At 33.5% G+C, this 12,720-nt stretch overlaps 1 protein-coding gene across 1 annotated transcript in view; it reads left to right on the top strand.

Moving 5' to 3' along the window:
• The window catches only part of LOC138307154 (cysteine-rich protein 2-binding protein-like), a 71,563-nt gene extending 65,150 nt beyond the window's left edge, over positions 1 to 6,413 (top strand). Inside the window, exons 17-18 of the mRNA XM_069247784.1 lie at positions 538 to 586; positions 1,506 to 6,413. Of these exons, the coding sequence (XP_069103885.1) occupies positions 538 to 586; positions 1,506 to 1,677 (221 nt within the window). The 3' untranslated portion in view covers positions 1,678 to 6,413. The remainder of the gene's footprint in view (positions 1 to 537; positions 587 to 1,505) is intronic.
• Positions 6,414 to 12,720: the final 6,307 nt, after the last annotated feature.

Here is a 12,720-nt window from a genome sequence, read left to right as displayed (position 1 = left end):
TGAACTTCTTCTCAAGTTCTACCAGTGCGAATTTGCTGAAACTTGCATGAAATGATCCTGACATGGTCCCGACAAAGTGTTGTTATTTTTCGGGTCGATCCGAAATCCAAGATGGCCGCCACAGCCGCCATCTTTAAAACACATTTTGAACTTTTTCTCTAGTTCTACCTATGTGATTTGGCTTCAACTTCATCTGCACGAGATGATCCTGACATGGTTCAACAAAGTATTGTTACATCTCTGGTTAATCACAAATAGAAGAAGGCTACCATGACACTATATCTGATTAATTTCCTACATTTTAAGGCCCTTGGCCCTCTTGTTTGAAATAAAATTTGTTGAAGAAAATGGAAAATGATCCTGACATGGTCCTGACAAAGTGACACCATATAAAATTAATTTTACTATTGCCAAGGTAGTCAGATGACCGTTAAGACCCTTTGGGCCTCTTGTATTCAGATAAATCAGATTTTAATTTGAATGCAGTGGTTCATCTTATGGAAATTTTGATAATGTTATTTCATTTTTTGCCCACAGTATCAGAATGTTTACAGTACCCGGATTTCAGCTGTGTTGTTTTGTTCAGGTAAACATTGATTTACAGATTGTAAATAAATATAAGTTCTGACCATCCAAATTTAAAAGTCACCTTTAGATTAGTAGACAATATTTTCAGATCAAATCGCCTTTTAACCCATATATAGTTCATTGTCAGTCCATCCGTCCTTCCATATGTTAATAATTCTTGTTACCGCTAGTTACCACAAGTTTGTTATCGCTATTTCTCAGAAAGTACTGAAGGGATCATTCTCAAATTTCATATGTAGGTTACCCTAGGGCCATTGTTGTGCATTTTATGTTTTGAGACCGATCAGTTAACCGCTATTTCTCAAAAAGTACTTAAGGGATCTGTCTCAAAATTTTATATACAGGTTCCCCTTTGGCCCTAGTTGTGCATATTTCCTTTTGGGACCAATCGGTTAACAAGATGGCTGACAGGAACCCATCTGGATTTTGATGGCTGAAGTTTGTTACTGCTATTTCTCGGAAAGTACTCAAATTTCATGTGTAGTTTGTTGTTGAAAAGCAGAGAAAAGATACTAGTTTCCATTGTCCAACATAAATTGCTGTTTGGTGGGCGCTAAGATCCCTCTAGGATTTCTTGTTAATGGTACATAATTATATACATCCTCAATGAAGCTATATTGGAATGAGTTACCTCCCCCCCTTTCAGATTTATGCCCTTATGTTACAAAAAATTTAATTGCCTTCTCCTTAAACTTTTGGTGGGATTTCAATGAAACTTGATGGCAATAATCGTTATATGGTGAAGATACACATATGGTGAAGATGTGTGTATCTTAATTTAATATTGCAACAAGTTACCTCCTCTCTTTCCTAAATTATATACCCCTTTGTTTCAAAACGATCGATTGGTGGAAGACGGGAGGGGGTACATATAATTTTGAAAAATTTTGAGAATTTCTATCGGTAATGTGTTACAGGAAAATTGTGATTGGATTTGCTTTCATGGTGCCAGATGTTAAGTACAACGAAGCATATATCTCCTTCTTGTTTACACATCCTGAGTGGAGAGGAGCTGGCATCGCCAAATTCATGCTTTATCATCTGATACAGGTAATACTATACATTACAGGTGAGATTTGTATCATCTGATACAGGTAATACTATACAATACAGGTGAGATTTGTATTGTCTGATACAGGTTATACTATACAATACAGGTGAGATTTGTATCGTCTGATACAGGTAATACTATACAATACAGGTGAGATTTGTATTGTCTGATACAGGTTATACTATACAATACAGGTGAGATTTGTATCGTCTGATACAGGTAATACTATACAATACAGGTGAGATTTGTATAATCTGGTACAGGTATACTATACAATACAGGTGAGATTTGTATTGTCTGATACAGGTAATACTATACTATACAGGTGAGATTTGTATCATCTGATACAGGTAATACTATACAATACAGGTGAGATTTGTATCATCTGATACAGGTAATACTATACAATACAGGTGAGATTTGTATTGTCTGATACAGGTAATACTATACTATACAGGTGAGATTTGTATCATCTGATACAGGTAATACAATACAATACAGGTGAGATTTGTATTGTCTGATACAGGTAATACCATACAATACAGGTGAGATTTGTATCGTCTGATACAGGTAATACTATACAATACAGGTGAGATTTGTATAATCTGGTACAGGTATACTATACAATACAGGTGAGATTTGTATTGTCTGATACAGGTAATACTATATTATACAGGTGAGATTTGTATAATCTGGTACAGGTATACTATACAATACAGGTGAGATTTGTATTGTCTGATACAGGTAATACTATACTATACAGGTGAGATTTGTATCATCTGATACAGGTAATACTATACAATACAGGTGAGATTTGTATTGTCTGATACAGGTAATACTATACAATACAGGTGAGATTTGTATTGTCTGATACAGGTAATACTATACTATACAGGTGAGATTTGTATCATCTAATACAGGTAATACAATACAATACAGGTGAGATTTGTATTGTCTGATACAGGTAATACTATACAATACAGGTGAGATTTGTATCGTCTGATACAGGTAATACTATACAATACAGGTGAGATTTGTATAATCTGGTACAGGTATACTATACAATACAGGTGAGATTTGTATTGTCTGATACAGGTAATACTATATTATACAGGTGAGATTTGTATAATCTGGTACAGGTATACTATACAATACAGGTGAGATTTGTATTGTCTGATACAGGTAATACTATACTATACAGGTGAGATTTGTATCATCTGATACAGGTAATACTATACCATACAGGTGAGATTTGTATTGTCTGATACAGGTAATACTATACAATACAGGTGAGATTTGTATTGTCTGATACAGGTAATACTATACTATACAGGTGAGATTTGTATCATCTGATACAGGTAATACTATACAATACAGGTGAGATTTGTATTGTCTGATACAGGTTATACTATACAATACAGGTGAGATTTGTATCGTCTGATACAGGTAATACTATACAATACAGGTGAGATTTGTATAATCTGGTACAGGTATACTATACAATACAGGTGAGATTTGTATTGTCTGATACAGGTAATACTATACTATACAGGTGAGATTTGTATCATCTGATACAGGTAATACTATACAATACAGGTGAGATTTGTATTGTCTGATACAGGTAATACTATACAATACAGGTGAGATTTGTATTGTCTGATACAGGTAATACTATACTATACAGGTGAGATTTGTATCATCTGATACAGGTAATACAATACAATACAGGTGAGATTTGTATTGTCTGATACAGGTAATACTATACAATACAGGTGAGATTTGTATCGTCTGATACAGGTAATACTATACAATACAGGTGAGATTTGTATAATCTGGTACAGGTATACTATACAATACAGGTGAGATTTGTATTGTCTGATACAGGTAATACTATATTATACAGGTGAGATTTGTATCATCTGATACAGGTAATACTATACAATACAGGTGAGATTTGTATCATCTGATACAGGTAATACTATACAATACAGGTGAGATTTGTATAATCTGGTACAGGTATACTATACAATACAGGTAATACTATACAATACAGGTGAGATTTGTATCGTCTGATACAGGTAATACTATACAATACAGGTGAGATTTGTTTAATCTGGTACAGGTATACTATACAATACAGGTGAGATTTGTATTGTCTGATACAGGTAATACTATACTATACAGGTGAGATTTGTATCATCTGATACAGGTAATACTATACAATACAGGTGAGATTTGTATTGTCTGATACAGGTAATACTATACAATACAGGTGAGATTTGTATCATCTCATACAGGTAATACTATACAAAACAGGTGAGATTTGTATTGTCTGATACAGGTAATACTATACTATACAGGTGAGATTTGTATTGTCTGATATAGGTAATACTATACAATACAGGTGAGATTTGTATCATATGATACAGGTAATACTATACAATACAGGTGAGATTTGTATTGTCTGATACAGGTAATACTATACAATACAGGTAAGATTTGTATTGTCTGATACAGGTAATACTTAACAATACAGATGAGATTTGTATCATCTGATACAGGTAATACTATACAATACAGGTGAGATTTGTATCATCTGATACAGGTAATACTATACAATACAGGTAAGATTTGTATTGTCTGATACAGGTAATACTTAACAATACAGATGAGATTTGTATCGTCTGATACAGGTAATACTATACAATACAGGTAATACTATACAATACAGGTGAGATTTGTATCATCTGATACAGGTAATACTTCACAATACAGGTGAGATTTGTATCATCTGATACAGGTAATACTATACAATACAGGTGAGATTTGTATTATCTGATACAGGTAATACTATACAATGCAGGTGAGATTTGTAATGTCTGATACAGGTAATACTTAACAATACATATGAGATTTGAATCGTCTGATACAGGTAATACTATACAATACAGGTAATACTATACAATACAGGTGAGATTTGTATCATCTGATACAGGTAATACTTTACAATACAAGTGAGATTTGTATCATCTGATACAGGTATACTATACAACATAGGTAATACTATACAATACAGGTGAGATTTGTATTGTCTGATATAGGTAATACTCTACAACACAGGTGAGATTTTTATTGTCTGATACAGGTAATACTAAACAACACAGGTGAGATTTGTATCATCTGATACAGGTATTACTATACAATACAGGTGAGATTTGTATAATCTGGTACAGGTATACTATACAATACAGGTAATACTATACTATACAGGTGAGATTTGTATCGTCTGATACAGGTATACTATACAATACAGGTAATACTATACAATACAAGTGAGATTTGTATCATCTGATACAGGTAATACTATACAATACAGGTGAGATTTGTATTGTCTGATACAGGTAATACTATACTATACAGGTGAGATTTGTATTGTCTGATATAGGTATTATACTATACAATACAGGTGAGATTTGTATGGTCTGATACAGGTAATACTATACAATACAGGTGAGATTTTTTTCATATGATACAGGTAATACTATACAATACAGGTGAGATTTGTATTGTCTGATACAGGTAACACTATACAATACAGGTGAGATTTGTATCATCTGATACAGGTAATACTTAACAATACAGATGAGATTTGTATTGTCTGATACAGGTAATACTTAACAATACAGATGAGATTTGTATCATCTGATACAGGTAATACTATACAATACAGGTGAGATTTGTATCATCTGATACAGGTAATACTATACAATACAGGTAAGATTTGTACTATACAATACAGGTGAGATTTGTATCATCTGATACAGGTAATACTTTACAATACAGGTGAGATTTGTATCATCTGATACAGGTATACCATACAACACAGGTAATACTATACAATACAGGTGAGATTTGTATCGTCTGATACAGGTAATACTAAACAACACAGGTGAGATTTGTATCATCTGATACAGGTAATACTATACAATTCAGATGAGATTTGTATCATCTGATACAGGTATACTATACAATACAGGTAATACTATACAATACAGGTGAGATTTGTATAATCTGGTACAGGTATACTATACAATACAGGTAATACTATACTATACAGGTGAGATTTGTATCATCTGATACAGGTATACTATACAATACAGGTAATACTATACAATACAGGTGAGATTTGTATCATCTGATACAGGTATACTATACAATACAGGTGAGATTTGTATTGTCTCATAGAGGTAATACTATACAACACAGGTGAGATTTGTATTGTCTGATACAGGTATACTATACAACACAGGTGAGATTTGTATCATCTGATACAGGTAATACTATACAATACAGGTGAGATTTGTATAATCTGATACAGGTAATACTATACTATACAGGTGAGATTTGTATCATCTGATACAGGTAATATTTTACAATACAGGTGAGAGTTGTATCGTCTGACACAGGTAATACTATACAATACAGGTGAGATTTGTATCATCTGATACAGGTAATACTATACAATACAGGTGAGATTTGTATCATCTGATACAGGTAATACTATACAATACAGGTGAGATTTGTATCATCTGATACAGGTATACTATACAATACAGGTAATACTATACAATACAGGTAATACTATACTATACAGGTGAGATTTGTATCATCTGATACAGGTAATATTTTACAATACAGGTGAGAGTTGTATCGTCTGACACAGGTAATACTATACAATACAGGTGAGATTTGTATCATCTGATACAGGTATACTATACAATACAGGTAATACTATACAATACAGGTAATACTATACTATACAGGTGAGATTTGTATCATCTGATACAGGTAATATTTTACAATACAGGTGAGAGTTTGTATCGTCTGACACAGGTAATACTAAACAATACAGGTGAGATTTGTATCATCTGATACAGGTAATACTATACAATACAGGTGAGATTTGTATCATCTGATACAGGTAATACTATACAATACAGGTGAGATTTGTATCATCTGATATAGGTAATACTATACAATACAGGTGAGATTTGTATCATCTGATACAGGTAATACTATACAATACAGGTAATACTATACAATACAGGTGAGATTTGTATCATCTGATACAGGTAATACTATACAATACAGGTGAGATTTGTATCATCTGATACAGGTAATACTATACAATACAGGTGAGATTTGTATCATCTGATACAGGTAATACTATACAATACAGGTGAGATTTGTATCGTCTGATACAGGTAATACTATACAATACAGGTGAGATTTGTATCATCTGGTACAGGTAATACTATACAATACAGGTGAGATTTGTATCATCTGATACAGGTAATACTTAACAATACAGATGAGATTTGTATTGTCTGATACAGGTAATACTTAACAATACAGATGAGATTTGTATCATCTGATACAGGTAATACTATACAATACAGGTGAGATTTGTATCATCTGATACAGGTAATACTATACAATACAGGTAAGATTTGTATTGTCTGATACAGGTAATACTTAACAATACAGATGAGATTTGTATCGTCTGATACAGGTAATACTATACAACACAGGTAATACTATACAATACAGGTGAGATTTGTATCATCTGATACAGGTAATACTTTACAATACAGGTGAGATTTGTATCATCTGATACAGGTAATACTATACAATACAGGTGAGATTTGTATTATCTGATACAGGTAATACTATACAATGCAGGTGAGATTTGTATTGTCTGATACAGGTAATACTTAACAATACAGATGAGATTTGTATCGTCTGATACAGGTAATAACTATACAACACAGGTAATACTATACAATACAGGTGAGATTTGTATCATCTGATACAGGTAATACTATACAATACAGGTGAGATTTGTATCATCTGATACAGGTAATACTATACAATTCAGATGAGATTTGTATCATCTGATACAGGTATACTATACAATACAGGTAATACTATACAATACAGGTGAGATTTGTATATCTGTACAGTATACTGGTAATACAGGTAGACTTGTATACTGATACAGGTAATACTATACTATACATACAGGTGAGATTTGTATCATCTGATACAGGTAATACTATACAATACAGGTGAATACTATACAATACAGGTAATATAACAATACAGAGATTTGTATCATCTGATACAGGTAATACTATACAATACAGGTGAGATTTGTATCGTCTGACACAGGTAATACTAAACAATACAGGTGAGATTTGTATCATCTGATACAGGTAATACTATACAATACAGGTGAATACTATATCGTAATACTATACATACAGGTGAGATTTGTATCATCTGATACAGGTAAATATTTTACAATACAGGTGAGAGTTGTATCGTCTGACACAGGTAATACTATACAATACAGGTGAGATTTGTATCATCTGATACAGGTAATACTATACAATACAGGTGAGATTTGTATAATCTGATACAGGTAATACTATACAATACAGGTGAGATTTGTATGTCTGATACAGGTAATACTATACAATACAGGTGAGATTTGTATCGTCTGATACAGTAATCTATACAATACAGGTAATACTATACAATACAGGTGAGATTTGTATCATCTGATACAGGTAATACTATACAATACAGGTGAGATTTGTATCATCTGATACAGGTAATACTATACAATACAGGTGAGATTTGTATCATCTGATACAGGTAATACTATACAATACAGGTGAGATTGATATCGTCAATACAGGTGAGATTTGTATCATCTGATACAGGTAATACTATACAATACAGGTGAGATTTGTATCATCTGATACAGGTAATACTATACAATACAGGTGAGATTTGTATCATCTGAGATACAGGTAATACTATACAATACAGGTAATACTATACAATACAGGTGAGATTTGTATCATCTGATACAGGTAATACTATACAATACAGGTAGATTTGTATCATACTATACAGGTAATACTATACAATACAGGTGAGATTTGTATAATCTGGTACAGGTAATACTATACAATACAGGTGAGATTTGTATCATCTGATACAGGTAATACTATACAATACAGGTGAGATTTGTATCGTCTGATACAGGTAATACATACAAAACAGGTGAGATTTGTATAATCTGATACAGGTAATACTATACAATACAGGTGAGATTTGTATCATCTGATACAGGTAATACTATACAATACAGGTAATAATCTATACAATTCAGGTGAGATGAGATTTGTATAAATTATATAGGACACAAATAACAGGATCCTGATTATATAGGACATAAATAACAGGGTCCTGATTATTATAGAACACAAAAAACAGGGTTCTGATTATAAAGGACACAAATAGCAGGGTCCTGATTATATAGGACACAAATAACAGGGTCCTCATTATATAGGACACAAATAACAGGACCCTGATTATATAGAACACAAGTAACAATTCCCTGATTATATAGAACACAAATAACAGGGTCCTGATTATATAGGACACAAATAACAGGGCCCTGATTATATAGGACACAAATAACAGGGTCCTGATTATATAGGACACAAATAACAGGGTCCTGATTATATAGGACACAAATAACAGGGTCCTGATTATATAGGACACAAATAACAGGGTCCTGATTATATAGGACACAAATAACAGGGCCCTGATTATATATAGGACACAAATAACAGGGTCCCTGATTATATAGGACACAAATAAACAGGGTCCATGATTATATAGGACACAAATAACAATGTCCCAGTTATGATTATATAGGACACAAATAACAGGGTCCTGATTATATATAGGACACAAATTACAGGGCCCTGATTATATAGGACACACAAATAACAGGGTCCTGATTATATAGGACACAAATAACAGGGCCCTGATTATATAGGACCACAAATAACAGGGCCCTGATTATATAGGACACAAATAACAGGGCCCTGATTATATAGGACACAAATAACAGGGCCCTGATTATATAGGACACAAATAACAGGGTCCTGATTATATAGGACACAAATAACAGGGTCCTGATTATATAGGACACAAATAACAGGGTCCTGATTATATAGGACACAAATAACGGAGCCCTGATTATATAGAACACAAATAAATGGGTCCTGATTATATATGACACAAATAACAGGGTCCTGATTATAATAGGACACAAATAACAGGGCCCTGATTATATATACGACACAAATGACATTATATTATTATAGAACACAAATAACAGGGTCCCTGATTATATAGGACACAAATAACAGGGTCCTGATTATATAGGAACACAAATAACAGGGTCCTGATTATATAGGACACAAATAAAAAAGGTCCTCATTATATAGGACACAAATAACAAAGGATCCTGATTATATAGGACACAAAATAACAGGGCTTATATAGGACCCTGATTATATAGGACACAAATAACAGGGTCCTGATTATATAGGACACAAATAACAGGGCCCTGATTATATAGGACACAAATAACAGGGCCCTGATTATATAGGACACAAATAACAGGGCCCTGATTATATAGGACATCAAATAACAGGAACCCTGATTATATAGGACACAAATAACAGGGTCCTGATTATATAGGAACACAATAACAGGGTCCTGATTATATAGGACACAAATAACAGTCCCTGATTATATAGGACACAAATAACAGGATCCTGATTATATAGGACACAAATAACAGGGCCTGATTATTATAGAACCAAAAAACAGGGTTATATATCAAAGGACACAAATAACAGGACCATGATTATATAGGACAAATAACAAGGTCCTGATTACATATAGGACACAAAAAACAGGGTCCTGATTATATAAAGGACACAAATAACAGGTCCTGATTATATAGGACACAAATAACAGGGTCCAGATTATATAGGACACAAATAACAGGTCCTGATTATATAGGACACAAATAACAGGGTCCTGATTATATAGGACAACAAATAACAGGGTCCTGATTATATAGGACACAAATAACAGGGTCCTGATTATATAGGACACAAATAACAGGGCCCTGATTATATAGTACACAAATAACAGGGTCCTGATTATATAAGACACAAAATATAACAGAGACCTGATTATATAGGACACAAATAACAGGGTCCTGATTATATAGGACACAAATAACAGGGTCCTGATTATATAGGACACAAATAACAGGGTCCTGATTATATAGGACACAAATAACAGGGTCCTGATTATATAGGACACAAATAACAGGTCCTGATTATATAGGACACAAATAACAGGATCCTGATTAATTATAGGACACAAATAACAGGGTCCTGATTATATAGGACACAAATAACAGGGTCCCTGATTATAATAGAACACAAATAACAGGGTCCTGATTAATTATAAGGACACAAATAACAGGTCCTGATTATATAGGACACAAATAACAGGGTCCCTGATTATATAGGACACAAATAACAGGGTCCATGATTATATAGTACACAAATAACAAGTCCTGATTATATAGGAACACAAATAACAGGGCCCTGATTATATAGGACACAAATAACAGGGTCCCTGATTATATAGGAACACAAATAACAGGGTCCTGATTATATAGGACACAAATAACAGGGTCCTGATTATATAGGACACAAATAACAGGGCCCTGATTATATAGGACACAAATAACAGGGTCCTGATTATATAGGACACAAATAACAGGGCCCTGATTATATAGGACACAAATAACAGGGCCCTGATTATATAGGACACAAATAACAGGTCCTGATTATATAGGACACAAATAACAGGGTCCTGATTATATAGGACACAAATAACAGGGCCCTGATTATATAGGACACAAATAACAGGGTCCTGATTATATAGGACACAAATAACAGGGCCCTGATTATATAGAACACAAATAACAGGGTCCTGATTATATAGGACACAAATAACAGGGCCTGATTATATAGGACACAAATAACAGGGTCCTGATTATATATAGACACAAATAACAGGGTCCCTGATTATATAGGACACAAATAACAGGGTCCCTGATTATATAGGAACACAAATAACAGGGTCCTGATTATATAGGACACAAATAACAGGGTCCTGATTATATAGGACACACAAATAACAAGGGTCCTGATTATATAGGACACAAATAACAGGGTCCTGATTATATAGGACACAAATAACAGGGTCCTGATTATATAGGACACAAATAACAGGGCCCTGATTATATAGGACACAAATAACAGGATCCTGATTATATAGGACACAAATAACAGGTCCTGATTATATAGAACACACAAAAACAGGGTCCTGATTATATAGGACACAAATAACAGGATCCTGATTATATAGGACACAAATAACAGGGCCCTGATTATATAGGACACAAAAAACAGGGCCCTGATTATATATAGGACACAAATAACAGGGGTCCTGATTATATAGGACACAAATAACAGGGTCCTGATTATATAGGACACAAATAACAGGGTCCTGATTATATAGGACACAAATAACAGGGTCCTGATTATATAGGACACAAATAACAGGGTCCTGATTATATAGGACACAAATAACAGGGTCCTGATTATATAGGACACAAATAACAGGATCCTGATTATATAGGACACAAATAACAGGGTCCTGATTATATAGGACACAAATAACAGGTCCCTGATTATATAGGACACAAATAACAGGGTCCTGATTATATAGGACACAAATAACAGGGTCCTGATTATATAGGACACAAATAACAGGAGTCCTGATTATATAGAACACAAATAACAGGGTCCTGATTATATAGGACACAAAATAAACAGGGTCCTGATTATATAGGACACAAATAACAGGGCCCTGATTATATAGGACACAAATAACAGGGCCCTGATTATATAGGACACAAATAACAGGGTCCTGATTATATAGGACACAAATAACAGGGTCCTGATTATATAGGACACAAATAACAGGGTCCTGATTATATAGGACACAAATAACAGGGTCCTGATTATATAGGACACAAATAACAGGGTCCTGATTATATAGGA

This window comes from Argopecten irradians, chromosome 14 (genome assembly GCF_041381155.1).
Source record: "Argopecten irradians isolate NY chromosome 14, Ai_NY, whole genome shotgun sequence".
NCBI classification, from domain to species: Eukaryota; Metazoa; Mollusca; class Bivalvia; order Pectinida; family Pectinidae; genus Argopecten; species Argopecten irradians.
This window is presented reverse-complemented; position numbering and strand designations above follow the sequence as displayed.